General features: G+C 52.7%; 4 protein-coding genes across 12 annotated transcripts in view; 1 reads left to right on the top strand and 3 right to left on the bottom strand.

Moving 5' to 3' along the window:
* GGA3 (golgi associated, gamma adaptin ear containing, ARF binding protein 3) overlaps window positions 1-317 on the bottom strand; it is a 28,123-nt gene extending 27,806 nt beyond the window's left edge. For all 3 annotated transcript variants that reach the window (XR_011377056.1, XM_060290479.1, XM_030837622.2), the window contains exon 1: window positions 159-317. Coding sequence is in view for 2 of the 3 variants with exons in the window: in XM_060290479.1 (XP_060146462.1) it covers window positions 159-198 (40 nt within the window). In the remaining variant the exon portion in view is untranslated. The remainder of the gene's footprint in view (window positions 1-158) is intronic.
* Window positions 274-3,549, top strand: MRPS7 (mitochondrial ribosomal protein S7). The gene is made up of 5 exons (XM_030837637.3): window positions 274-598; window positions 1,145-1,336; window positions 1,452-1,515; window positions 1,882-2,049; window positions 2,916-3,549. Exons 1-5 carry the CDS (start codon window positions 516-518, stop codon window positions 3,135-3,137), a joined length of 729 nt encoding a protein of 242 aa, XP_030693497.1. The 5' UTR covers window positions 274-515; the 3' UTR covers window positions 3,138-3,549.
* MIF4GD (MIF4G domain containing) lies at window positions 1,068-13,701 on the bottom strand. 5 transcript variants are annotated; one of them, XM_060290494.2, is made up of 6 exons: window positions 13,578-13,701; window positions 6,323-6,454; window positions 5,328-5,437; window positions 4,971-5,126; window positions 4,787-4,879; window positions 1,068-4,215 (listed from the first exon to the last, which is right to left on the bottom strand). In XM_060290494.2, exons 2-6 carry the CDS (start codon window positions 6,408-6,410, stop codon window positions 3,988-3,990), a joined length of 675 nt encoding a protein of 224 aa, XP_060146477.1. In that variant the 5' UTR covers window positions 6,411-6,454; window positions 13,578-13,701; the 3' UTR covers window positions 1,068-3,987. The 5 variants fall into 5 exon arrangements, with proteins under 5 accessions (XP_060146477.1, XP_060146478.1, XP_030693498.1 ...); XM_060290495.2 differs by lacking the exon at window positions 13,578-13,701 and adding an exon at window positions 7,644-7,843; XM_030837638.3 differs by lacking the exon at window positions 13,578-13,701 and adding an exon at window positions 7,341-7,468.
* Window positions 7,970-26,448, bottom strand: SLC25A19 (solute carrier family 25 member 19). Of its 3 annotated transcripts, XM_070044456.1 has the most exons (8): window positions 26,312-26,429; window positions 25,752-25,795; window positions 21,993-22,162; window positions 21,656-21,811; window positions 19,801-19,971; window positions 15,046-15,229; window positions 13,578-13,708; window positions 7,970-10,110 (listed from the first exon to the last, which is right to left on the bottom strand). In XM_070044456.1, exons 3-8 carry the CDS (start codon window positions 22,122-22,124, stop codon window positions 9,928-9,930), a joined length of 957 nt encoding a protein of 318 aa, XP_069900557.1. In that variant the 5' UTR covers window positions 22,125-22,162; window positions 25,752-25,795; window positions 26,312-26,429; the 3' UTR covers window positions 7,970-9,927. The 3 variants fall into 3 exon arrangements, with proteins under 3 accessions (XP_069900557.1, XP_060146474.1, XP_069900556.1); XM_060290491.1 differs by lacking the exon at window positions 25,752-25,795 and having other exon boundaries at window positions 26,312-26,448; XM_070044455.1 differs by lacking the exon at window positions 25,752-25,795 and having other exon boundaries at window positions 26,230-26,374.
* Between the last annotated feature and the right edge of the window lie 406 nt (window positions 26,449-26,854).

Genomic DNA, 26,854 nt, shown 5'->3' on the forward strand with positions numbered 1-26,854 from the left:
GAAGGGGCGTGATCGCGAGACGCTCGCGGCGCGGGCGAGGCCAGGCGCGGGCTGCCTGGCGGCGCCACCGCGGGACCCGGGGACGCGGCGGAGAGGTGCGGGTGGGGCGGTGCGGCTCCGCGGCTCGAGAGCAAACAGAATCCGCCGCGACTACTCACTGAGCCAGGACTCCAGACTCTCCCCTTCCGCCTCCGCCATATTGCAGCCGCCAGGGCCGGCCCAGCGGCCTCAAACCTCGCGAGAATCTGAAAGAGAAAAGCCGGGGCGGGGCCTGCACAGGGGCCTGAGATTACCGAGCGCCGCCACCGAGGGTGGCGCCAGGCTGCGACGGATAATGGGAGAGCGAATGTTTCCTTTCGACTCTTCGCTTTAGACCTCGGAGTGAGAGGCTCTTAAGGCTCAGATTAATAGGGTGATGCACAGCGTTAGGACCCTTTAGAGCCTTTTCCCCGTCTTCCGTCACTCGCTCAGGCACGCCGAGGGCAGCCTCTCTAGGGTCCTCGTGGCCAGCCAAGATGGCTGCCTCCGCGGTGACGGCTGTGCGAGGGTGGTCGGGCTTGCTGCTGGGCGTGCGGAGTGTTGTCCTGAGGCTTCCAGGGTGAGAGGGCGGCGGGCAGCTGGGAGGCCGCTTGTGTCTTCACGGAGGGGCCTGCTGGGAAGGAAGGGGGAGCCACAGGCAGGCCTCGCGGGTTCCAGGAGAGAGCCTGGGGGCCGGGATATCTGAGTCTAAGCCTCTTGAACCAGCCGCGTGACTTTGAGTCAACCTGAAGGCTTAGTGACTGCTCCCAGCCCGAGGGCTTCTCACTTGGAACGGCAAGTGCGATCTTGGTAAAGAACTCAGAGGTGGGATTTTCTTTGCTGGGAGTTGGGGGGAGAGATGCATAGGCGGGTTGTCTATCCTCAGGTTCAGGAGCCTGTCCTTACCGTTGGCACTTGAAGAGCAGACTTTCTTGGCCTGTTTGGGGGAGGTCCTCCTACCTCTTGGGACAAGAAGCAGAAGTTTTGCGGTTCAGCTTTGGCTGGCGGTCTCCACGCTGCTCTCACTCGTCGGCGGACTGGCACACATGCCTGTCGTTAAGTCAAGCCTTTTCACTTGTGGAGTCAGCTTTTGCCCTTCTCTTCCTCTCCCCCCCCCGCCTCCCAGGCTAACCCAGGTGAGGTGGAGCCGCTATGGTCCTGAATACCAGGATCCCCAGATTGACAAGGGATATTTCCGCAAGCCCCTGGCCGCGCTGACTGAAGAGGAAAAGTATGAGAGGGAGCTCAGGAAGACTCAGGTTATCAAAGCTGCCCCTGCGACGAGAACAAGCTCTGTGTTTGAAGACCCAGTGATCAGGTTAGAAGGAAACAAATTTTTGTTCTGCGGAGTGGGACCGCACCAGGGAGGGTCTGCAGTAGGGGTTCCCTGATACAGTCCTGGCGCGCTAAACATGTTGCTTTTCTCATTGAAGTAAATTCACCAACATGATGATGAAAGGAGGAAACAAAATACTGGCCAGATCCCTCATGACACAGGTAACCAGTACCTCTTTCTCATCTTTGTTTTCCCCATAGCTTTGTACTTGGCTCTTTAATTTTAACATCAAAAATAATTCATTCTATACCTTCATTAAAATTAACTTTCATGTACTTATGTATGGAATGGGGGCTTTCAGGAAGTCCTGCAGGAGTCAACCACTGCCATTCCCTACCCCTATGTGACAAATCTTAGCCTGCTTTTTCTGTCCTAGTCCAGGATCTTTGTTTCAGAAGTGCTGAGGGAGTAGCTGTACAGCTACAGAAGAAGAAGAGAATGATGGGAGTAAGGGGCAAGGTCCTAGCTCAGCTGGGTTAAACTTTTAGGGAGCCTGGGGCAGCCTCTTCCACTGTATCCCTTTGCAGACTCTGGAAGCTGTGAAAAGGAAACAGTTTGAGAAGTACCACACTGCTTCTGCTGAGGAACAGGCAACCATTGAACGCAACCCTTACACCATCTTCCACCAAGCACTGAAAAACTGTGAGCCTGTGATTGGGCTGGTGTCCATCCTCAAGGGTGGCCATTTCTATCAGGTGAGTGGTCAGGGTGGGAAAGCACGGCTGGTCACGTGTGAAACAAGATGATGGGAGTGGGTAGAGTTGGGCCAAGGTTGATAGCTTTCTAAGGACTGGGGAGAGTCAGGATCAGCTCATCTGAGTCCCACAGTGTAAAGATTACAGGCAGAAGATGGAAGAAAGCAAAAAAAAACGTATCCAAGTGACCTCTTTTGAAGGCCCACCCTACCCCCCATTCTGTTCAGCATTCTGTGTTCTAAACTATAAGCTTCTCATGGTGAGGGACTGTGTTTGTATCTCATGTTTATACACCAGTGTCTGGTGTAGTGCTTGAGTGATGCTTCATCACCGTTTGCTGAACTGAACTGGGTGTCTCTATCATGCCATTTAATATTTCATCGTCATAATCCGGTGTTCGTGTCTTTCCTTTTTCAATGTAAACTTCATAAGGGTAGAGACATTTTCATTAACGTCTGTGTCCCTAGGGTCGGCATGGTACCTGGCACATAGTGGGGGCCTGGCAAATGATTCTTGGACAAGAGGGTCTTCTTTCTAGGCACGCATGATCTGTGTTGGCTAAGTCATGCCCAGCTGACAGGGCTTTTCCCAGTGGTGCCTGTTATCAACTTGGCTGAGCTCCCTTTAGAGGTGAAAGAGGCCAGTACTCAAGGACTGTTTGCTCGATGAATGCCTGATGTCTGCTGCACCGAGGTCAGCCAGGGGTGAGAGAGGCTCCGAGGGGAAAAGACAGGCCCCCTCCTCAGCAGGCTTGCCAGGGCTGGCCCAGAGCAGACCTGTGGCTGCTTCTTAAGAGCTCTAGGAGGAGGGAGGCTGCAGTCCTGGCAAGTTCTTAGACTAACTTGCCCGTGTCCAATCTTGCCCAGGTCCCTGTGCCGCTAGCCGACCAGCGTCGCCGCTTCCTGGCCATGAAGTGGATGATTACTGAGTGTCGGGAGAAGAAGCACCGGCGGATGCTGATGCCGGAGAAGCTGTCCCAGGAGCTGCTGGAGGCTTTTCACAACCGGGGCCCTGTGATCAAGAGAAAGCACGACATGCACAAGATGGCCGAGGCCAACCGCGCGCTGGCCCACTACCGCTGGTGGTGACGGGCGGGCGGAGGAGCCGGGAGGAGCCCAGCACGCTGCTGTAGAAGCGGCATGCGCCACCGCCATGTTGCAAAATACCTGTGGGTCAAGCGTATACTTGCCTGTCAGGGGCAGGCGGGCCTCTTAAGAAGGATGCAGCAGCATGTTTATTGCTTGTTAGTCCTTTCTCTGGGGGCTAGAACTCACTCTCCCTGCCCCATCTCCTTGCAAAGAGGGGACATATCAACTTAGATTTTCCCCAAGAAACTTAGGGCTCATCCAGCCCCTCTCTTCCTTCAGCTTGGGGTGGACCTTTGGGTGATACGAAAGGAAGCAGTTTTAGTATCAGGAAAAGTTTATTAGAAAATTCTCATCCTGAGCTGGTGTAGCATGTGATGTGGTATTGCCATTCATTAAAACCAACCGGAGGAAACGTGCTCGGTTCCAAAGTGGTCCTTGTACAAAATGTGTAAAAAGCAGTTTCTGGTGTGACTCTACTTCTCCCCCCACCAATGGCTCTGGGTACTCATTTTATAGATGGGGAAACTGAGGCACCACGATAGCTATTGTACCAAAGGTTACATAGTGCAGTGCTTGTCAGGAGTTGCCCTTCTTTGCCTGGCCCAGGTTGAAGGTGAGGGGAGAGAAACGCTGATGGGACCGTGGGGCAGGTGTGCTTGGTGTCTTCCCCAATCCTGGAATCGGAGTGAAGGTGCTCAGGGCGGGACCACCGCCTACGTGGGAAACATCTCGGACGCTTTTGAAAGTCTGGAAGGGAAATAGTCTGGGAGAGGCGAAGACTCCACTGCCAGGTTGGGAGGTGGGTAGAAGAAAGGCCGGTGCTGCTGAGGAGGAGGCCTGATTTGGAGGCCTAGTCAGAGACCTCGCTATAGTAATACTTGTGCGCGGCCGGGGTCGTCTTCCAGCCAGCTGCCCGGAACTCGATGATCTCCAGCAGCAGCAGCTGGGCCAGGGAGCTGAGGCCGGTTGGGAGCAGGAAGCCATCCCGGATCAGGACAAAGAGCTCATCCATGCGCTGCCCATTCATCTTCTCCAGCTGCTCTCCGACCCGGTGCAGCTGCAGCACCAGGCAGTCCACCTGCAGGGGGCAGCAGGAGGTGACCCCGGGCAGGGCCCTCCATCACACAGAGCAGCTATTTACTGAGCGCTCGCGGTGCACCAGGCACCGGGCTTGGCCCTGTACACGTGTTTGCCCACTTCATCCTCACCCCACCCAGTGGGCGCTGTCCACGTCTTACATGAAAAGAAGCAAGTTCAGAGACTTGCTTAAGGTCTCTCACCTGGGCCAGGCTGCACTCAGGCCCTGTTTCCAAACTGCTTCTGAACCCCCCTTTCCTACCCCCTACCCCCAACCCTGGAGTGGTTTTGGGGTCATCTGTATCCACAGCTGGCTGACGCTCTCACCAGTCCTACCATAGGTTGGCTTTCCTACTCAAAACCTCTGAGCCGGGAGGTTTGGGCTGCGCTCTGTTCTGGATAGACTCCAGGCCTAGCAGCTTGCCCTGTAACTGTGACAGGCCTTAAATGCCCCCACCAGGCTCCTCCCCAGCAAGTGATGCCCTCGGAAGTCTCCACGAACAGTGGGCAGGCATTCTGAGTTAAGCCAGAGGCAGCCCACCTCCACAGCCTTCTGTGCTAGGGCCACCCACCTCCTCCTCCTTGCTCAGACTGTCGGGCTGGGCCAGCCGGAAGAGGCAGTCGTAGACGGGGTTCACCAGGGCCATCATGGGCATGTTGTTCACCTACGGGGGGAGAGCGTGGGCCAGAGCCCGGCTTAGTGGCACAGGAGACAGGCCGTCTGTGCCGCACAGGATGTGGCTGGCAGGGCCTCACCCTCAGGTAGTCAAAGATGTTGCAGATAAAGGTGACGTAGCAGACCCAGCCTTGCAGGGAGCGGGCTCGAAGCTGCTCCCGAGCCTGGTACTCCTGCTGCAGCCGGTTGAGGAGTCCGCGGCGGAAGACACTCTGGCCTGCTTGCTTGCTCTCTGCCTGTGAGCCAGGGAAAGGGTGGTGAAGGGCAGTCACTGGGCAGTCGCAACTCCACCCAAGCTTCCAAGGCCGAGGACCCTGCTGTCCTCCTCTCTCGCCTCTGAGGCCAGCCCTTTGCATCTCTGCCCTGCTGGCCAGGCCTCTGCCCACTCCTGAAGCACCTTCCTCAAAGCGTCCCCTTCTCTACCAGCCCCACCCAACCTGAATGATGGCGTAGCACATGCGTCCTGCTTCCTTGCTGAATACACAGTCCTGCAGAGAATGGTCCACAATCACATTGGCCACTTTCTCCAAGTCCACGGCACCTGGATCTAGGGTAAAGACAGGTGGGGAGTCTAGAGCTGCTTAATTATCACGTTTGCCTCCACCTGCTTCTAAAGGAGTCAAGATATTCACAGAAGAGCAGTCCCATTATACGCTTCCATTTAAAGAGACCAGGAAACAGAGAGGAAACTACACACAGGAGCAGCTGCAGCCGTGAGCCTCCTGATGGCCCAATCAGAAGAAACAGGGAGGGTTGTGTGGCTGTTAGAGAATCAAAGAACGCTCGTTTTTTTAGGACACGTCTTTTCCTAGCCCTAGGCTGAGGCTGGAACACTGAATGCCAATGCCTTTGACAGCCATTTCACGGAAGAAAAGTGTTCTTATAATACACACACATGAACCCCTGACAAGAGCCGGCCAGGCAGGGCCTCCCCACAGACTCAGCTTGGCACGTGATGGGCACTGCTAATCGTTAGCTGAGTCAAACTTCTGTCCTGAAAGTGCTGCAAGAAGGCACTGGTCCAGGACAATTACTGTAGCTCCCCTGCCGAGCAGAACACTCCATCCTCTGTCCCACGTCAGGCAGCTCTGCACATTCAAGAGAGCTGGCTGCAGCAACGCACAAACCAGGTCCAGCGTAAGGACTTAAGGGGCAGGAATTGTGTTCTCTGTGCCTCACTCTCCTCTCATGGGCACCTAAACTTTAAAAAAAGGCTTTACAATCCGAGGGGGTGACTCTGATTCATACTGCCAAATACTGGCCTAAATGTAGCTTGTCTTCCAGTTCCAGAATTATGTTGCTGACTCCTATTCTGAGAAAGTGAAGGGAGAGGGCTGGGCAAAGCCAGGCGAAGGCTCGGTACTCCAGGCCTGGCCCCTTGGCCCCTCCTCTGTGGCTCTGGGCCCAGGCTCAGGGGGCTCCGCATGCTCACCTTTGAGGGCTGTCTTCAGCAGCTGCTGTGTCGCTGCATCAAAAGACTGCATTTTATACTCCTCTCTCCTGGGCTCCCCCATGACCATCCAGCTGCAGCAGCTCTTTCCGAGGTTGGGACTAATGACAGCACCTGGAGAGGAGAGGCAGCAGGAGAGGCCTCAGGTGTGGCGCACGGGGCCAGGGCTCCTAGCTCTCCCGGCCCGTGGCAGGACTGGCCAGTGCTTGAGACAGGTGCTCCTGGGCAGTCCATGGCATTCAGTGGTTGGCTGGGTGCCCGCCAAGCTTGGCTTCTGGTGGAGACTGGGCACCAGCCAGGCACCTGCTGCTCAATTAAAGAACCCCTGTAGCTTCTGGGATTACACAAGAGTAAAGAGATGAAGGGTGAATGCGTCTACCCTCCAGTCCCAGCAGCAGGCAGGGTTTTTCTCAGCTGACACCAAGGGGTGGGGTGAGGGTGGATATGTGGATATTAAACACTTCCCCTGCCTATATATAAGCCGACCTGGAAGCTGCTGGTCCAGCATGGCTCCTGGCGAATGAGAGGGCTAGGGTCTCCACGCTTCGGACAGCTCTGTCCCAGCAGGGGTCCAAGCCCCTCTCTGCAACCCTCTCCCTCCCTTTAGTCAGAGTCCTCGGCCCAGAAATCCCACTCCTCCTGCCCTCGGGGTGGGGCCGGCCAGAGGGCTGGGTGCAGAAGCGTCTCTGCTGCCCTGACTCCCCTCGTCCCGGCCAGCTTCTCCCCGGGACAGACTAATTAAACTGGCCTCTCGAGTGGCAGAAACTCGGCCCTGCCCGCTCAGGACTCCCTGAGAGTCCTGAGCTCCATTCTGGATCCTTCCTTAAGGAGAGGAGCGAGGTGACGTGTCCCCCAGAGGTGGTCCCCTTTGGAGTCCCCTCTCCGCACTCGGTGCCTCCCCCATGGCCAAAGGAGAGGACCTTAGGGGTCTCCAGACCCGGGCAGCTTCCCGAACGCCCTTCCCGTGGGCTGGAGAGTTGGCGGGAGCGCCGGGACCCACCTGCCGAGCCGGCGCCACGCCCGCGTGCCCGAAGGCCGCTCGAGGGGCATGCTGTGCGCGCCGCGCCTCCGCGGCGCTGCTGGCGCCTCGCCGCCGCTTAGGTCACTTCCTAGCGCGGTGGCGCGGCGGGACCCGGGGCGGCGGGGCGACGGGGCGGGGCCTGGGGCCGCCTCGCCAGCGCCACCTGCCGGAGCCCCGACGTCGCTGCCCTCGCCGCCCGGCCAGGCCTGCCCGAAGGTTCCTGGCACGGGGCCGCGCAGAACGCCCGCGACACTGCTTCCACCGCCCCTGTCCGCTCCTCACCCGGCTCTCCCACGGGCTATCCGGGACCACACCGGCTCCTCGGTACTGGGGTGGACCTGCTCCTCAGCCCGCATTAAGCCCTGGGTCTTGAGCGCTAACACTATCCCTCTCCGCGCCCCACGCTAGAGCTCAGGTTAAAACGGGGTCAGGGGACTGGCCCGGCCGCGCGGCGTGGGAGGGGCCTGCGGAGGGCGTGGTCCGCAGCCGGGCAGCGGGAGGGAGAAAGGTGGGAGGGCAGAGAAGAGGGCTGGAGGGGCAGGACTTAACAGGTGGTGGCCGTGTGCTCCCCACTCCCACCCCCTCCCCCCAAAGCGGAGAAGGCAGGGAGGTGGTAAGGGCTTTGAGGATCAAGTCCCACTAAGCCGCTCTCCTACTCCAAGTACAAACGATATTGGTAAAATAAGTTGAAAATCAATGGGCCAGCCCAAGAGAAAGGATCCCAGTTGCCAACTTGCGGCGCCCAAGGTGTTGGGAGCGACCCTGAGGTTGAGCAAGCCCCTGGCCCAGTCCGTCTTGGTCGGGACAAGACACTCCAGGGAAGTGTCTTGTCCCTGGAGGGACAAGGGGGTGAGGCGCGGGCCCAGCAGCCCAGACAGGGCCACCTCTGAGGTCAGCCCTGGGCTGCAGGAGAGCATACAGAAGAGGTTGGAAAAGAACCGTCTCGTCCCATCACTTAGACGAGAAGGAAGTGCTGACGGCGGTCTCCTGTATCCAAAGCTCGCTCCTCCTGTTCTAAGAGCTGCCAAAGCGGTCACCAGAAAATGAACGAGGAAGACAATCCCAGCTGCAGCAAAAGAAACCAGTGAGTGGGAGAGCTGAAGAGAACAAAGTTTACTTCAGTGGAATTTCACAAAAAATACATCCAGGCAGCTGCAAGCCTTGCCTGCCAAAAAACCTGTGGGTGTGGGAGCCCTCCAGCCACAGGTGAACCTTCTTAATCAGCGCCCAAGAGCAGGGAGGCTTCAGGATTATGGGGACCAGACACATCACAAAGCCCCAGACCAGGGACGAAACAGTAATGGTGAGAAAGGGCCCAGGATCCATGGGGACCGAGAGCCATGAAACCCACCCAAGACCTGCTCAAAGGCTGGAGCCGGGGCTGAGGCGAGGTCAGGCTCTAAGTCCTGCACGGGGCTCCCCCTGCACAGCCAACCTCTCAGGCCAGGCTCCCCTGGGGTGGAAAGTGGTGGGTGTGTTCTGTAGATTTTCCTCCTCTCATACCCCTAACCGGGCCTCAATGGGTGTCTGTCGTGGGTTCCTGTGCCCTGACAACTCCCGGAGCACCAACTGTGCATGCAGCAGGCTGCCTGCACAACCCCCTCTTCCCGGGACCACAGAGGACGCACACGGCACCACGCCAGACCCAGCAGGAGCGCCCTGAGCGGGCAGCAGGTGCTCACTGGCCCAGCTGTAAGCTCCCACCCACCCAGGAGGGCTAGCCCAGCCCACAGGGAAAGAGGAGTGACCCCAGTAGACGGGAAAAGGGCTGCTGCCTTTACCGGCGCCCCCTCCCCGTCAGCACATCCCCCCACTGCCTGTGGGGCTGCTGGGGTCTGCTTTCCCTAGAGGCCCACGGGCTGCGACCAGCCTGTCCAGGGAGAGAACAGCCCGAGTGGTGCCTTTATAGACATGAAGATCTGAGCAGGGTGGAGTTTATAAAGTGACTGATTCAGCTGGGATTCTTCCCCCAGAGCTAGAAGCAAAGCTGCCTGAGGAATGCAACTGCTGAGAAAAGTAGAGTTTAGGGAAGGCAGGGATCCCTTCCCTCATACTTGGGGAGAAGGGATGTGATTTGGAAGGGAAGATGGAGGAGTCAGATAAGGAATGTGTTTTTAGTTTTAATGTCTATTAAATAATTGGTGGGAGTAAGAACCCAGGTGTGGGGACCAGACCCCTGTAAAGGACTGACCCCAGCCTCACACTCAAGCTGCGGCCCACCCAGACGCAGGAGAGTTCTCTGGGCAGCCAGAGCGAAGGCGTGCCGGAGGGCAGCTGTTGTCCTGAGTGTGCGCCACACAGAGGAGAAACGTCCAGCCCCTTCTGACTGGCGGGGCTAGGTCCCCGCAGACCAAGTCCTGCGTTCGCCCCGTGCTCTCCCGTGCAGAACCCCCTTTGCCCTTCTGGTGGAATCCAGGCTGCTGCCGACGGCTCTTCATGCTCAGGACAGCTGGCCTGGAGGGAGGGGCCGGGCAACACCTCTCAGTGCAACACGGGATGGCAGACCAAGCGTTCTTCACGAGGCCCCTCCAGGGAAGGACTCAGGCCACCCTTCCTGCCCTCGAGGCTAGCTGTCTGCCTTCTTCACGTGGTGGAAGAGGTTACAGAAGAGCTCGTACCAGAAGAACACAAAGCCGGTGGAGAGGGCAGCCTTCAGCAGGCTGGGGGCCAGGCCTTTGAAGCAGCCCTGTGCACCCTCCTCTCGCAGCACCTGCCTGGCGCAATCCAGGAGGCCCTTGTAGCTTCGCACCTGGGGAGAGGAAGGTTCTCCAGTTGAGGAGAGAGGAGGTGATGGCAACATGGGTGTGAGCTCTGTTCTTTTGTCAACACAGAGCCTGGCACGTTCCAGCACCCAATAAATACTTGCTGGACAAAGGAATGAATGCAAAAAAGACAGAATAAGTTAACCTCATTCTTTCTCTTCCAACTGGGCTAATTCAGACTTAACAGATGAAGTGCCCGGAAATCAGCACTGGACAGAGCTCCTTCCTGCCCTGGAGGCTCCACTGACAGTGGCTCTTAAGGACCCAGAGAGAGCTCTGGACCCTCTTCCCAGGGGTGCCTCTGACTGTGCGCCCATCCCTCCTGGTCCCCCTTGGGCAGTAGATCTGAACCGGCCCCTCGTTAGCTCTGAGCCTGACCAGCGGCGCCAGCCTGGCCACCTCCAGTTGACCACAAACTGCTGCTAGACCCGTGTCCCCAGGGCACGGCTCTACTCAAGCCTCGCTCCCCTCCCAGAGCTCCAGTAACTCCCGATGATGATGATGACAATGATATTACAAAGAATCAAGTCCAAGCCCCACGGCGTGGTGTTCGGGGCGTTTCACCATTTGGCCTCAACTTCCCTCCCTGATCTGCCTTTCCCCACTGGTCCAGCCTCAGTGCCCGCACACCTCCAGCCATACCTGCTCACCCCAAAGCTCTGTGAGGAGCAGGGCCTCCCTTCTCTGTCTTGAGCTCTCACCAACTCTCCCTATCCAAATTCAAACCATCTTTTCAAGACAAGTTGGTAAAAGGAAGAAGGAGGTTATAAAACCTTGTGTGTAACCCCATTTTTGTTAAACATATGTTTATTTATGTAAAGGAATAAAACTACAACGCGGATGGACCTAGGTGGCGTTATGCTTAGTGAAATAAGTCAGAGAAAGACAAACAGTGTATGTTATCACTTTTATGTGGAATCTTAAAAATAAAACAAATGAATGGGGCTTCCCTGGTGGTGCAGTGGTTAAGAATCCGCCTGCCAATGCAGGGGACATGGGTTCGAGCCCTGGTCCGGGAAGATCCCACATGCCGCGGAGCAACTAAACCCGTGCGCCACCACTACTGAGCCTGCGCTCTAGAGCCCGCGAGCCACAACTACTGAGCCCATGTGCCACAACTACTGAAGCCTGTGTGCCTAGAGCCCGTGCTCCACAAGAAAAGCCACCGCAGTGAGAAGCCCACACACCACAATGAAGAGTAGCCCCTGCTCACTGCAACTGGAGAAAACTGGCGTGCAGCAACAAAGACCCAATGCAGACAAATATAAATAAATAAATAAATAACAAAACAAAACAAAAAAACAAATGAATGAATATAACAAAACAGAAACAGACTCACAGACATAGACAACAAACTAATGGTTACCAGTGGGGATAGGGAAGGGGGCAGGGGCAAGATAAGGGTAGGGAATTAAGAGGTACGAACTACTATGCAAAAAATAAATAAGCAACAAGCATATATTGTACAGCACAGGGAAATATAGCCATTATTTTATAATAACTTTAAATGGAATAAAATCTATAAAAATATTGAATCACTATGTTGTACACCTGAAACTAACATAATATTATAAATCAAGTATACTTCAATAAAAGAAAGAAAGGAAGGAAGGAAGGAAGAAAGAAAGACTACAGGGACTTCCCTGGTGGTCCAGTGGTTAAGACTGCGCTTCTACTGCAGGGGGCGCGGGTTCGATCCCTGGTCGGGGAATTAAGATCCCACATGCCGCGTGGCCAAAAATGAAATAAAAATAAAAACGTTTAAAAAAAAGAATCTTTAAAAAAAGAAAGACTACAGCTAAAGGTTCTGTGTGATTATCTCTGCGTGGGTGGTGATGGATTTATTTATTTACTTACTTTAATAAATTTATTTATTTATTTTTGGTTGCATTGGGTCTTTGTTGCTGTGCTCGGGTTTTCTCTCATTGTGGCGAGCGGGGACGACTCTTTGTTGCGGTACAGATCAAACCTGGGCCATGGCAGTGAAAGCACCGTGCCCTAACCACTGGACCACCAGGTAATTCCTCTGAATGCTTTTTAAGAGCAGGCACTATGAGTGTGCCTTCTCCTGGGTCTTTAAACAGTGTCCAGTACACACAGGGCCTTGCTTGTGGCTTCGCTTGTGCTCAGGGGTCCCCAGTGTGAAATAAAATTCATATTTTATGGCAAGACAAGAAAAATTTAAACATAAAAATTCTTCTCTGCCCTTTGGCCTCCTCTCTCTCCACACTGTGCATTGTGCATTGACCAAACCCTCTCCCAGGAATACCTGCTCAACCATAGAGAGCAACATTCTCCCAGCATCAACAAGACAACTCCTTAAAAAGATAACATTCCTTCTTGATCTTGTAAGGGGTCACATGACCCACCACGATGTTGCTTAGAATTGGATTCTGTGAACTGTCAATAATACGTCATTTGGGGCTTCCTTGGTGGCAGTGGTTAAGAGTCCGCCTGCCAATGCAGGGGACATGGGTTCGAGCCCTGGTCCGGGAAGATCCCACATGCCGCGGAGCAACTAAGCCCGTGCACCACAATTACTGAGCCTACGCTCTAGAGCCCGCAAGCCGCAACTACCGAGCCCACGTGCCACAACTACTGAAGCCTGTGCACCTAGAGCCCATGCTCCGCAACAAGAGAAGCCACCACAATGAGAAGCCCGCGCACTGCAACGAAAAGTAGCCCCCGCCTGCCCCAACTAGAGAAAGCCCGTGTGCAGCAACGAAGACCCAATGCAGCCAAAAATAAATAAATAAATAAATAAATAAATTTATCTTAAAAAAAGTAATAATATGTCATTTGGGGCTTCCCTGGTGGCACAGTGTTAAGAATCCACCTGCCAATGCAGGGGACATGGGTTCAAGCCCTGGTCTGGAAAGATCCCACATGCCGCAGAGCAGCTAAGTCCATGTGCCACAACTACTGAGCCTGAGCTCTAGAGCCCGTGAGCCACAACTAATGATCCTGCCTGCCACAACTACTGAAGCCTAGAGCGCATGCTCCACATGTGTGGAGCATGCCTAGAGCCCGTGCTCCACAACAAGAGAAGCCACCGCAATGAGAAGCCTGCGCACCACGACAAAGGGTAGCCCCCACTCACTGCAACTAGAGGAAGACCCAACACAGCCAAAAAAACCCCCCAAAAACGTCATTTGATGCACAGCCCTTTGTCTCAAAAAACTTATATAAACTGTGTCTTAACTTCTAGCAGGTGGAATAGTTCTCAGAGCTTTCTGAGATGCTCTTCCCGGGTTATAATCCTCAAATTTGGCTGGAATAAAATTTTCCAATTCTTTCTTAGATCAACTGATTAATTTTTCATCAACACCGGGGACATGCAGGGGCTGAGAGGGCTATGGGGGCGAAAGCTGCCCAATGGACAGGAGCTGACCCAGTTCCTTCACGTGCCCAGTGAGGGGCTGGAATCAGAGCTCTCTGCAGAGGGACATCTCACCTGGCCAAAGGAGGCTCGGGCCTGCTCAAACCCTCCAACCTGAAGCCGCTTCTTGAAGAGGTCCAGGGGATACGTGAGGGTCTTGCTGATGACTCCAGCTCCACTGCCACAAAGCAGGTTTTTGAAGTTTCCTGAACCAGAGAAGTGGGATGGAGGGGAAATATGAGAGAAATGCAATCTAGGGTAAACTTCAAGGTTATACAGTCTAATCCTCGACCAGAAAACCCAAACCTACAAGCATCCTCGATCTTGGAAGAATTTAATCCAGGAGCGAGAGAACCAGACACAACCTCAGGAAGAATGACAACAGACAGGGCTTCCCTGGTGGCGCAGTGGTTAAGAATCTGCCTGCCAATTCAGGGGACATGGGTTCGGGCCCTGGTCCGGGAGGATCCCACGTGCCGCAGAGCAACTAAGCCCATGAGCCACAACTACTGAGCCTGTGCTCTAGAGCCCACGAGCTACAACTACTGAGCCCACGTGCCACAACTACTGAAGCCCATGTGCCTAGAGCCCGTGCTCTACAACAAAGAGAAGCCACTGCAATGAGAAGCCTGAGCACCGCAAGGAAGGGTAGCCCCCGCTCGCCTCAACTAGAGAAAGCCCGCACGCAACAACGAAGACACAACACAGCCATAAATAAATAAATAAATATTTTTAAAAAAGAACCAACGCAGCCAAAAAGTTAAAAATAAAGAATCTGCCTGCCAATGCAGGGGACACAGTTTCAAGCCCGTGTCTGGGAAGATCCCACATGCCACGGAGCACCTAAGCCCGTGCGCCACAACTACTGAGCCTGCGCTCTAGAGCCCGCGAACCACAACTACTGAAGCCCGCACACCTAGAGCCCGTGCTCTGCAACAAGAGAAGCCACCGCAGTGAGACGCCCGCGCACCGCAACAAAGAGTAGCCCTCGCTCTCTGCAACTAGAGAAAGCCTGCACGCAGCAACGAAGACCCAACACAGCCAAAACTAAATAAATAAAAATTTTTAAAAAAGGAACGACAATGGACTGCTGATTGGACAGGCTGGTGGCAGAAGGGGTGTGCGCCTTTAACAGTAATCACCCCAGCTGGAGGCAGTAATGGCCTGCAGGCTCTGCCATGCGACTCAGTTCAAGGCTTGGGAGGGAACAGGATGCCCATCCCCCTCCCCAGAGTCCCCAAACGAAAACCAAACCAAACACATAAGCAAAACCAGGCTGTTTGCAAGTTGGACCTTTGACAAAAATGAAAACCATGACCAGTAGTTGGAAATAACAGTGGCAAGAGACGAAAGAAATAAAGTCATCTGTGAGTGAATGGATTTGTTTTGTTGGCTGTATTACAGAGCTGTGGGTTCAGAGATCTGTGGTGTCTTAGCTTCTGCAGGAAAAATTTATTTCCTACCTGATTCAGAAAGAGATGCTATGGTTTGGGAGTGGGGCGGAGTGGGACCCAGATTTCCTTTCCCATGAGGCCGGTCTCACCGTTTTTCTTTCCTTCGGCTGGCATGGCCCACTCATACGCGTGCTTCAAGGAGCTGTAGAAGGAGAACTGGAACCCAGCGTAGGGGAAGATGGCGATCAAGGTGGGGTTCAAGCCTTTGTAGAAGACCAAGGGGCCTTCGGTCCTGTACATGGTCACCACGGCGTTTCGCAGGGTTTTATAGACCTGGACACCACACATGCAATGATGAGTGACATCGTTTCAGCCCGAGAACCCAGCCCACCAGCTGTATTTCCCCTTGTCCAGAAACCAGCTACTAGGAGCATTACTTCTCCTGCCAGGAGAACAAAGAAAATGCTGGACAAAAATTCCAAGGGTGGGACTGTCTGGCAGCTCCCCTTCTAGCTATTTACACGACTGAGATATGCCAAGGAGTGCACAAAAGTATGCGGAACAGCAAAAGGTGTGAAGTCCACCCTTGGGTGATCGGTTGTATAAATTACGGCACACCTGTTCAAAAGAACATAGTGTAGCAATTACAACAGGAAGATGCAATCTAGATGATCGATAGGGAAGACTCCCCCAAATATACAGTTAAGTGAACCCAGCAGGACATGAAGAGCAGGCATAGTGTCTGTGGAGGAAACAAACTGTATGCAGAGACTATGCCCCACAAGGATACACAAGAAAGGAGGAACAGTAACGTTATTGCCACCACAGCGGGAAACAGGGGGACAGGGGAGGGATGGGGGAAGAGGGAGATTCACTATGACCATTTTATGCTATCTGGATTTTTTTGCCATATGCATATACTTAACCTTTCTGAAACCATCAGCAGGTGATCTTTACGCACGAAGAGCCACTGATTTTTTAGTACACTTCTATTTGGCATATATTCTTTGCAGTGGACCAGAGGGGCTGAATCTGCCTGGCTGTGGGTGCGGGAAGCACTGCACTGACAAGAGGGTGACCGAGGGGAAGTCTGTACTGAGCAGGGACAGTACACACTTGGCTCCCAGATGCTGGCAGCCACATCGAAGGCTTTCGCCCTGGGGACTTGCATGAAAGGGCCGGGCCTCAGAGGAAGGCCATCGGGCAACAAGCTGCCCATGTGCCAGAGTGCCACTCTGCTTTCTGTGTGCCCTCTTAACACCAAGCTGGCAGCCAAGAGTCACCAGACATTTGAGGAAAGCCTCCCCCAAAACAGAGGCCACAATGATTGATGAGGGGCAGGAGAAGTCATTGGGAAGGAAGAGACCGTATAGATACAGCAGAAGAAAACTACAGCAAAAAGAAACCACCCACAAAATTTTAGCTAATATCCTGAGACCACAGAGAACGCATCACCTTCATGATAAAAGCAGAGGGTCAGGGCTTCCCTGGTGGCACAGCGGTTGAGGGTCTGCCTGCCAATGCAGGGGACACGGGTTCGTGTCCCGGTCCGGGAAGATCCCACGTGCCGCAGAGCGACTGGGCCTGTGAGCCATGGCCGCTGAGCCTGCGTGTCCGGAGCCTATGCTCCGCAGCGGGAGAGGCCGCAACAGTGAGAGGCCCACGAACCGCAAAAAAAAAAAAAAAAAAAAAAGGAGCCAACTACTCATGGGCACCCCACGGACACATCTCCAATGCATCTACCAGGTGAAGGGAGCCAACTCAAACGACTACACAGGGCATAATTCCATTTCTGTAACATTCTGGAAAAGGTAGAACTTCAGACAGAAAACAGACCAGTGGTTACTGAAGGCTGGAGGTGGGGAGGGACAAACTACAAAGGACAGGAGGAAATCAGGGGGTGATGGAACTTCTGTTTTATATCTTGATTGTGCTAGTGGTTACGTGACTGTACGCATTTGTCAAATGTCACAGAACTGTATGCTAAAAAGAGTGGATTTTACTGGGCAAGTTATGCTTTAATAAACCTGACTAAAACAAACAAACCAAAGACAGTTCTTAGGAACCAACATATGTTAGCAGACATTATTTAAACTCAATAGAGGGCCCAAATGATAAAAGTAAGGAAACCTCCCAGAATGGTAAATAAAAGATAAGTCAATCAGAGGATCAATCCAGGATGTCTAGTGTCCAACTGACATGAATTCCAGAAAGAAAAAGAAAAAAAGAGGGCAGGCAATTGTGAATAAATAATTCATGACCATTTTCCAGGCATGAAGAACATGTGTCCAGACTAAAGGGCCCAGGAAGTGCCCATCACAATGAATGAAAGAGACCCGCCCTGGGGCACTCCACTGGTAAATTTCTAGAATGCCAGGGATCAAGAAAAGATCCTGAGGGACTTCCCTGGTGGTCCAGTGGTTAAGACTCCACGCTTCCACTGCAGGGGGTGTGGGTTCGAGCCCTGGTTGGAGAACCAAGATCCCACGTGCCACATGGTGGGGCCACAGAAAAGTTAAAAAAAAAAAAAAAAAAAGATCCTGAAAGTTCCCAAGAGGGCGAAGTGGATGCCTTCATCTAAAGGGTTAGTCTTCAGGATGGTTCCGGACGCCTCTTCAGCAATACTGAGAGCTACCTAGAATTCTACACCCAGATCATCAGTTAAGTGCAAGGGGAAAATAAAGGCATTTTCTATCAGGCTTCTGTAAGGAAGCTATACCTCAGGATGTGCTCCACAAAATGAGGGACTAATCAAGAAAGAGGAGACATGGGCTCCTACGTGAGAATTCCTAAGAGAATAGCTGGCCATAGTCCTGGAGCAAACAGTCTAGATCGAAGCCATAGGGTGAAGGGTTCAAGGGTGGGGGGCTCTAGGAGGGGCTCCATAAAAACATGGGACTGATGACCACAGGCTCACCCTATCGGGAGATTGTTTGAAAGTGAATTTGTGATAAGCATGTAGAAAGCGAAACAAATAAAATACAAAGCAATTGCCAACTTCAGGAAAGACAAAAATACAAAAGAAAACATAATCATAATATATTTTGAGGCTCAGCAGAAACATTTACATAATCATAACAGCATAAACACTGAGTACTGATTTAGCCAAAAATCTATTAATCAGTTGTACTGCACTCAGGTGAGGAAGCACAAGCACACCCAAGGGTGATGGTAAAAGAGTTAAATCCTCATCTTCCATAGTAGTAGTCAATAGTTAATGTCTATAATTTAAAACTGAGAAGGAAAGGAAGAAAGAGAAAGAGCATGTTACTTTGAATTAGGAAGTAAATTACGGAAGAAGCACACAAATATTAAAAGTGGTTGCCTCTGGGGAGTAGAATCAGGGGGGCGGCTGGTGTTTTTTCATTATAGTTCCTGAAGAACTATCTGTCTTTTTAACCTTTATACACTTTATAGGTTATTTATTTATTTATTTATTTATTTATGGCTGTGTTTGGTCTTCGTTGCTGTGCGCGGGCTTTCTCTAGTTGCGGCGAGTGGGGGCTACTCTTCACTGCGGTGCGCGGGCTTCTCATTGCGGGCTCCTCTTTTTGCGGAGCACGGGCTGTAGGCAAGCGGGCTTCAGTAGTTGTGGTGCACGGGCTCAGCAGTTGTGGCTCGCGGGCTCTAGAGAGCAGACTCAGTAGTTGCGGCGCACGGGCTCAGTTGCTCCATGGCATGTGGGATCTTCCCGGACCAGCGCTCGAACCCATGTCCCCTGCATTGGCAGGTGGATTCTTAACCACTGCGCCACCAGGGAAGCCCAGGTTATTGATTTTTTTAAGAAATGTGAGGATTTACACTATGGATGCTACTAGTCTAAACAAGGTGGAGAGTTTTGCAATTTTTAAATAAATCTTTTCCCCTCACTTTCACACACAATTTTCCAGCCATTCCAGAATCAGAATCCAACATCTCAATTGGCTAAGCCTAAGAAGAAGTATGCTATTCTTTTCTTAATGATGTTTTCCCTTTTTTCTTCTCATAGACTTGTACTAAAGGTTGGAAAGTAACAGAAGAGGATAATAGCACACGCAGAACAGGGAACCTGAAGGACTGTCACCAGCCATTCTCTTCATCCCAGCAGCCACCATGTTGCTGAGGTCTGTTCCCTCTATAAACATCCTTCCCCTCCATTTCTCTACTCCATTCCTAGGACCCCTCATCTCATTTCTCCACCAGGGCAGTCACCCCAAACCTCTATTTTCCACTGCAGTGTCACACAGAGTGACCCAGCTCTCATGCCCCAGTCGTTTTCTTCTAGAATGTTCCTGGGGCACTTTGCATTTCTGAACCAAAAAATTTATCAGAATGTCTCCTAAACAAAAGAGGTCCCCCAACCCAGGATCTCCACCCCAGGCAACACAAAAAACTGGCACAGCTGAAACCACAGTTATTCTTAGCTGGTCCCAGATCAAATTCTTAAGCAAAACGTCATTCCCCATCAACAGTATCCTAAGCTATTCTTATATATGTCCAAGAAACAGAGATTATGGTGGGCGGAGGGGGAATGGGGCATCTATTTGAGGGTTTAATCCCTTGCTTTCACTCAGTCAGTTCTTCCTTGAGTCTGACTCAATGATCCCATTTCCTCCAATCCATTCTTTCTGGAAACCAAAACCTCCCTCCCAATAATACAGCGATAGAATCTCAAGTCTCACTTTCCCAGATGCCTTCCCCGTCCCGATTTGGTATTTGCTCTGTTTCCCCTGCAGGTTCTGTGTCCCCCGTGAGGTTGTGAGCACCTTGCCTGGTGCCAAGCACCATCACGGGTTTCAGGAACAGGCTGAAGGATGGCCTGAAAACCCCAGGTCCCCCCGGCTTTGTTCCCTCTAAGGAAAACAGCCCCCACCCTGGGACGCCCTTCGTATCTTGGGCGCCCCTCCTCTGGCCTGGCCACTCACCCTGGGCTCACCCTGCGCTGCAAAGCGGGTGCGTAGCACGTCCACAGGATGTACGGCGAGGGTGGCCACACAGGCAGACAGGCCGCCACACACAAAATGCACGGAGAAGTCTCGGGCGTCGCGCACGCTGGCCCTGTGCACCAGCTCGGTGAGCACTTCAAACGACAAAAACTGCAAGAGTGTGTGACAGTGTCATGGAAAACACCCCCCGAATGCACCCGTGACCCAGGCGGGGCCTATCCTAGGGACCAGGAGATACTCTTCTTGAGTAGGGTCAGAATACAATAAACGTGTAACTGTGCAAAGCTCAGATGCCCTTTCATACTCTGAGTAGAGCCAAATACCCAAGGGTTAAGAAAATATATGAGAAAATTTTTATATCAGAAAATTCTACTTGGGGGACCTCCCTGGTGATCCAGTGGCTAAGATTCCGCACTCCCAGTGCAGGGAGCCCAGGTTCAACCCCTAGTCAGGGAACTAGATCCCACATGCTGCAACTAAAAAAAAAAGATCCTGCATGCTGCAACTAAGACCCCGACGCACCAAATAAATAAATAAATATTTAAAAAAAAAAAGGCTTCCCTGGTGGCGCAGCGGGAATTCCCTGGTAAAAAAAGGGAATTCCCTGGTAGTCCAGTGATTAGGACTTGGTGTTCTCACTGCCGTGGCCCCGGGTTCAATCCCTGGTGGGGGAACCACGATCCCACAAGCTGCATGGCGAGGCCAAAAAAAAAAAAAAAAAAAGAATAAAAAAGAAAATTCTACTCATCACTTAGTTTTCTGAGAACTGGCAAAAGATGGCCATTATCTGACTCTAGGCTGGGGACCCCTTTAATGCAGCTGGCAGCGGCCCTGTTTGAGAAACATTCTGCCCTGGAGCTGAAATTCTGTTGGGAGAATTGCACATATTCCATATTCTGTGGTGTGAGCCCTCCGTGGGCTCAGATCCTTCTCCAGCAACTCAAGATGGCTCGGGGTCCTGAGAGCACACGTTGCTGCATTTATCCATCAGGATGCAGCACCTGCGTGCTGGGCACAGAGATGGCGCGGCAGGTGCATGTGACCTGAGCAATCACTGTGATGTCACACGTAGAGCAGGCAGGGACTGCTCTGCCACTTTCTAGCTAGTGACGTTGGTTGGACTCATTACTTAAGCTCTCTCTGCCTCAGTCTTCTCATCTGTAAAATAAGGATGACAACAGAACCTACCAGAGGACTGTCGTAAGGTGTCAGATGTGAAGTGCTTCACCCGGGGCCTGGCCCCCTACGAGCACTGTGCGGGGTTGGCTATTTCCATCACCACTACCGTACGGCTACAGACTAGATGCCATGGGGTAAACTGGCGCTCAGCTGAACAAACTCGTGAGCAAGAGTCAAGAAGCCTGGATCCTAATCCTAGCCTCACCACCTACAAGCTGTGTGGCCTCAGGCAGCTCACTCAACCTCTCTGCGACCCACACAACACCTGCTCCACCTTCCTCACAGTGCTGTTAGGAAGTTCAAAGGATGCACAGACGTGAATAATGCTATTTTGAAAAATGAAAAGCATTTGTATTGCCATTTGCTAAGCCCCTCTGGGCTGGGTGTCAAGACAGTATCCTAGGTGCAGCACCTCATATTCAGTGGGTGCTAAGTCTCCAGGGTTGGGGGACGTGGGGAAGGGGATGCCTGTAGTACAGCTCAGTCTGACTATGTCTTCAATTTGTCAGGTAGTTTCCCAGCCAAGATGAGTGAGCAGTGTGTGACCGCCTCCTGCTGCCCTACCCCGGGCAGCCCAGGTACACGCCTCACCACCCTGGGCTCCCCCATTGGGCAATGTGACCCCAGGGGCCTGGCCGCTTCCCCTGCCACCTACTTGGACAGCTCCATAGCCTATGGAGAGAAGCTGGGCTGGGATGTGTCCTTTCCAGAATGCTGTTGGGCCCTCCTCTTGCAAAATCTGTCTCCCAGCCTGCAGGATCCCGTGGTATTTCGCGTTGGGGTCACTGCGAGAAAGGCGCTCAATCTGAAGCTGGGAATCAAGATGAGAATGGTCAGGATGATGGCGGAGGGGCGAGGAGGAATTTCAGAGACGGTAACAAAGGCAACAAGGTGCTTCTCCTTGACAAAACTGCAAGCTCTAGGAACTGCTTTGGCAAAGAAGAGTGAACTTGTCCTCTGGCCCGTTACACAGAAAAAGGGGAAAAGGGTACCTGGAAACGGATCTTGATGACATCCAAGGGGCTGATCAGCACCCGAGTGACAAGTCCAGACACAGACCCAGCCACGGCCACCTCGAGATTGGAGACATTCCTGCCGTCTGCTCTGGGGTCATAGCCCACCATCCCTGCCTGTGGCCCATACAACGTCCATCAGCTTCAGGCTAAATGCAAGAGACAGGAGTAAATACCAGAGCAAGGTCTTAGGGCCCCGGCTCACACATCACTCCTCAGAGCGTCCTCCCGGACCGGCCCCCAGAGCAGCGCCCACACCCCTTTTCTCTCCTTGTCCTGCTTTATTCTTCTTTAGAGCATTTACATACCAGACATTGACTCCATACTTTTGTTTCTTGTCTCTCTCCCCCATAGAATTCGAGCCCATGAAAACAGGGCGTTGGTCTCATTCATCCATCCCTGTAACTCCAGTGCCCGGAAGAGAGCCCACCACGGTAACTGCTCATTAATATTTGCTGATGGACTGAATGAACAGGCTTGGTAGGAAACAGTTCACTTCCAGAGATCAGCTGGCTTTCCAAGACACCTGGTTTTATGGCCAGCTCCTGACTGAGGCGAAATCCCAGGCTGCGTTAGCGTGAGGGCAGAGCCTCAAGCTGAGCGCAGAGGGGGAACCTCAGACACACGGACTCCAGGAACAGGGCCTGGGATTCTCTAACAAGCCGCCATGATCCAAAGGGCCCTGAGCCCTTCAGCATCTCCCTTCGCCATTCTTTGCACACACCGGAGGCCCGCCCACAGCAGTGGAGCTGAGTTACGCTGCAAAATGATACAGGCCCAACTCTTCAACCTCACCCTGGACCACGGTTCAGTCTCTTCAGCCAGGGTGGGCTCAGTGCTTCTGAGCAGTTCCTAGAAAATGCTGTTTATGTTCCTATCTACCGGCCCATCCCTGGACCTACCGTTCCCATGTCTGAAATGCAGCCTCACTCTTCCCTAGACTGGTTCCTCTCACCTTCCAGGGCTCAGCTAAAGAGCATCCCCTCCAGAAGATGTACTCATGTCCTTTCTAGCATTCACAGCACTTGTTAAGGTGCTGTCCTCCCCGCCCACAGGAGGTAGGCTCCATACAGGTAGAGACAGCCTTGTTACAGTGGTATCTCCAGAGACCAGCACGGTGCCTGGCATGCCCCAAAGGCTCTAAAAACAATGACTGAATAAATGATTAAAAACCAAGTAACTGGGACTTCCCTGGCGGTGCAGTGGTTAAGGCTCCACGCTTCCACTGCAGGGGGCACGTTCGATCCCTGGTTGGGGAACTAAGATCCCGCATGCCATGCAGTATGGCCAAAAAACCCCAAAAATCGAATTCCATTTTTATCTAGAGCCGATCTCAACACTAATGACATTCTAGAATGAAGAATTCTTTGTAGTTGGGGGCTGTCCTGAGCACTGTAGGATGTTTAGCAGTACCCCTGGTCTCTACCCGCCAGATGCCAGTATCCCCACGCTCCCCTTGTGACAATCAAAAATGTCTCCAGACATTGACAAATGCCTCCTGGGGTTCAAAACTGCCCCTGATTGAGAACCACTGTTCTAGAGAAATACTGGAATGTGTGTGTAAGATGTCATGCATTGCATCACTATTTATAAAACTGGATATAATGCAAATGATTATAAATAGAGGGACAGACACGAAGTCACCTCCATGCAATAGGATACCATGCGGCCATTAAAAGAATGAGCGGACTTCCCTGGTGGCGCAGTGGTTAAGAATCCACCTGCCAATGCAGGGGACACAGGTTTGACCCCTGGGCGGGGAAGATCTCACATGACGCGGAGCCCATGCGCCACAACTACTGAGCCTGAGCTCTAGAATCCTCAAGCCACAACTACTGAAGCCTGTGTGCCCTAGAGCCCACGTGTCATAACTACTGAGCCCACATGCTGCGACTACTGAAGCCTGCGCACCTAGAACCCGTGCTCCACAACAAGAAAAGACACAGCAATGAGAAGCCTGCGCACCGTAACGAAGAGTAGCCCCCGCTTGCCACAATAGAGAAAGCCCGCGTGCAGCAACGAAGACCCAACACAGTCAAAAATAAAAAAAGATTAAAAAAAAAAAAGAATGAGCCAGAGCTAAACACACACTGGAAAAGACGTCCACAATTGACTAAAACATGAAAAAAGCAGGTGTCAGAGCTGTATGTCTAGTGTAACCCCACGTTTGCAAAAGAAAAACAGCAAGACCTACATACACCCTCAACAGTCGTATAAAGCATAGCAGGAAAGTCTAAAGGACACACACATCAACAGGTTGGTAAGGTTACCTTTGGGGGTAGGGTTGGCAAGGGAAGAGGGAAGGCAGATCTCCTCCCCCCTACTTTATTTTTTTTCCATGCCTCGTGGCATATGGGATCTTAGTTCCCCAACCAGGGATAGAACCCGGGCCCCCTGCAGTGGAAGCACCGCGTCCGAACCACCAGACCACCAGGAAATTCCCTCCCTTTTTCTTTACACAATTCTACGTTGCTTGAATTCATTATGGCCCCCCCAAACCCCAATTAAAAGTAAACATAAAATGATTTTCGAAGAGACCTCAGAATTAACCTAGTTCTTGAATACCTTTAGTAACAAGGAAATCAGGGCCCACACAGTGACACCTTCACCCCATTGTTTCGTTTTCTCCTCTCACCTTCCCTGGAACTCTGTCCGCACCAATACCTCAGCCCCACTGAAACTTTTCTGAAACTACCTCACTTTTCTGAAACTACCTCACTTTTCTGAAACTACCAAAATAGCACTCCAATCCATCCTTAAAATTAACAAGACATTTCCATGGGGCTCGATCAGCAAAGTATTGTAAAATAACATTTATTGAAAGTCTAATGGGCGAATTCCCTGGCGGTCCAGTGGTTAGACTCGGCACTTTCACTGCTGGGGCCTAGGTTCGATCACTGGTCAGGGAACTAAGATCCTGCAAACCACACAGCACAGCCATAAAAAAAAGAGAGAGAGAAAAAAGTCTAATGGTATGAAATCTCCCGACTCCTGTCAGGAATTTGCCCATTCTCCCCAGACTTCTCCCCAGTAGTTCCCCAGTAACTTCTCCCCAGACCCTCAAAGGAGGAGATCTCGACTTTCCCATCAACTTCTCTGTGACATTAACTCAAGCTGCTACTCCCCAGGCACCTGTGAGGAGCAGTTTAAACGTGAGGCAAGTAACTGAGAGGCAAAGCCTCTCCGGAGGTTGCCCAGAGACTGTTCAGGTCACACTGAGCAGTGTCAGATCCCTACTGTCAGGGAGGGAAGGAGGCACTTCTACAAATAAGCAGCTCTGCATAGCTGGACATAACCTTAAACCTCAGATCAAGAAGCCTGAGTCAAAATTCTGTCTCTCTCGGGCTTCCCAGGTGGCACAGTGGTTGAGATTCCGCCTGCCGATGCAGGGGACACGGGTTCGAGCCCCAGTCCGGGAGGATCCCACATGCCGCGGAGCGGCTGGGCCCGTGAGCCATGGCCGCTGAGCCTGCGCGTCCGGATCCTGTGGCCCGCAACGGGAGAGGCCACAACAGTGAGAGGCCCGCGTACCGCAAAAAAAAAAAATCCTGTCTTGTCTCTCTCATGTACCTTGGGCAGCTTTTTCTTCTGGAAAATGAGAATGATGGCGGCCCTGCCTAGCTGGATTCCTGGGAGGATCACACGAGATACTACTATATGTGATAAGCTCTGTCAAAAAGGTAAAAGTCTTTATACACGTGAAAGGTCTTGTTAAATATAATTCAGTAGTGGCCTTACTTTTTCTGCTTGTTCAAAATTTCCTTCTTGTACCAAAAAACCATCTAAAGAGACAAAATAAACATGAAATATGATTATATGCATGATATAATAAAGTACCCAGAAGATGGGGGCCGCTGGTGTGAGTGGCAGGGCGGCTGGGGTGTGTGTGTATATGAGTCTGCCGTGCCACCCCTGTTTTTACCGCGTAAGTCCCTGGTGTTCAGGTATGCAGGTGCCCCGCGGTGAGCGTGTGTGCCCGTGAGCCCACGTGCTCAGCTGAGGGTCTCTGCAGATGTCTCCGCGTGTGGACACAAGTGTCCACGTGTGCTCCAGGGCGTGTTTTTTCTCCCCGAGTCCGAGAAAACGCCCACAAGGTGGGCACCCCCATGTACAGGTGCCCCGGGTGTGTCCAAGGTTTTGCTTCCTGCGTCCCTGAAGATGCTTCTCAGATCAGACGCGACACGTGTGCGTACAGTCCCCGCCCCCGCGTAAGTACCTGCGCGTGTAGGCGCCCCCGGGCAGCGGGGGTGCAGCTCCCCGAGCTGAGTGCCAGGAGGGCGGAGAAAGAGGTCACTCACCCGGCTCCAAAGGCGCGGCCCGGTTCCCCGAACTCTTCTCTCCCTCCCTCCTCACGCAGTCTAACGGCAAAACTTCACTGCGCTTGGCAGTAACTGACGGGCTTGTGAGCCAGTCACCGCGCAACTTCCGACAGACGCTGGACCAACGGTTGTACAGTAGTCACCCGACCAACGCCTATTGTAAGGGGTTGCTGGGTAATGTAGTCCTCCGCTACTGAGGCCGTCCCCTTACGAGGCGCAGAGCCTCCTGGGAGATGTAGTCCCTCGGCGCGCGTATGCGCACATGTTACCCACGCGTTGAAAGGAGGAGGGTCCCGAAGCCAGGCTGCGCCGTTGGAGGTAGCCGCGCTGAGTGGCGTGTGCCTTGGATCAGATTGCTGGCGGGCGGAAGTTTAGGGCGCGCTGAACGTGACCCTCTTTCCTCAAAACTTTCATAGTTCCAGTACTCGGATCACCTAAACTTGGAAAAGATGGCGGGAAGTTTAGCAAAATCCTGGAGGGCGTGGGGGAAAGAATAGGTGAATTTTTAAGACCAGAACGACG

The sequence above is a fragment of the Globicephala melas genome, chromosome 20, assembly GCF_963455315.2.
Source record: "Globicephala melas chromosome 20, mGloMel1.2, whole genome shotgun sequence".
Lineage (NCBI taxonomy): Eukaryota > Metazoa > Chordata > Mammalia > Artiodactyla > Delphinidae > Globicephala > Globicephala melas.

Coding starts and splice junctions, on each gene's coding strand:
- SLC25A19 (XM_060290491.1), bottom strand. CDS start 22,124: ATGGTGGGCTATGACCCCAGAGCAGACGGCAGGAATGTCTCCAATCTC. Junction 21,812..21,992: donor TCATCAAGATCCGTTTCCAG/GTACCCTTTTCC, acceptor CTTGATTCCCAG/CTTCAGATTGAGCGCCTTTC. Junction 15,230..19,800: donor CAGCGCAGGGTGAGCCCAGG/GTGAGTGGCCAG, acceptor TGTGGTGTCCAG/GTCTATAAAACCCTGCGAAA.
- MIF4GD (XM_060290494.2), bottom strand. CDS start 6,410: ATGGTCATGGGGGAGCCCAGGAGAGAGGAGTATAAAATGCAGTCTTTT. Junction 5,438..6,322: donor GCTGAAGACAGCCCTCAAAG/GTGAGCATGCGG, acceptor TCTTTACCCTAG/ATCCAGGTGCCGTGGACTTG. Junction 4,880..4,970: donor ACATCTTTGACTACCTGAGG/GTGAGGCCCTGC, acceptor CTCCCCCCGTAG/GTGAACAACATGCCCATGAT.
- MRPS7 (XM_030837637.3), top strand. CDS start 516: ATGGCTGCCTCCGCGGTGACGGCTGTGCGAGGGTGGTCGGGCTTGCTG. Junction 1,337..1,451: donor TTTGAAGACCCAGTGATCAG/GTTAGAAGGAAA, acceptor TTCTCATTGAAG/TAAATTCACCAACATGATGA. Junction 2,050..2,915: donor AGGGTGGCCATTTCTATCAG/GTGAGTGGTCAG, acceptor AATCTTGCCCAG/GTCCCTGTGCCGCTAGCCGA.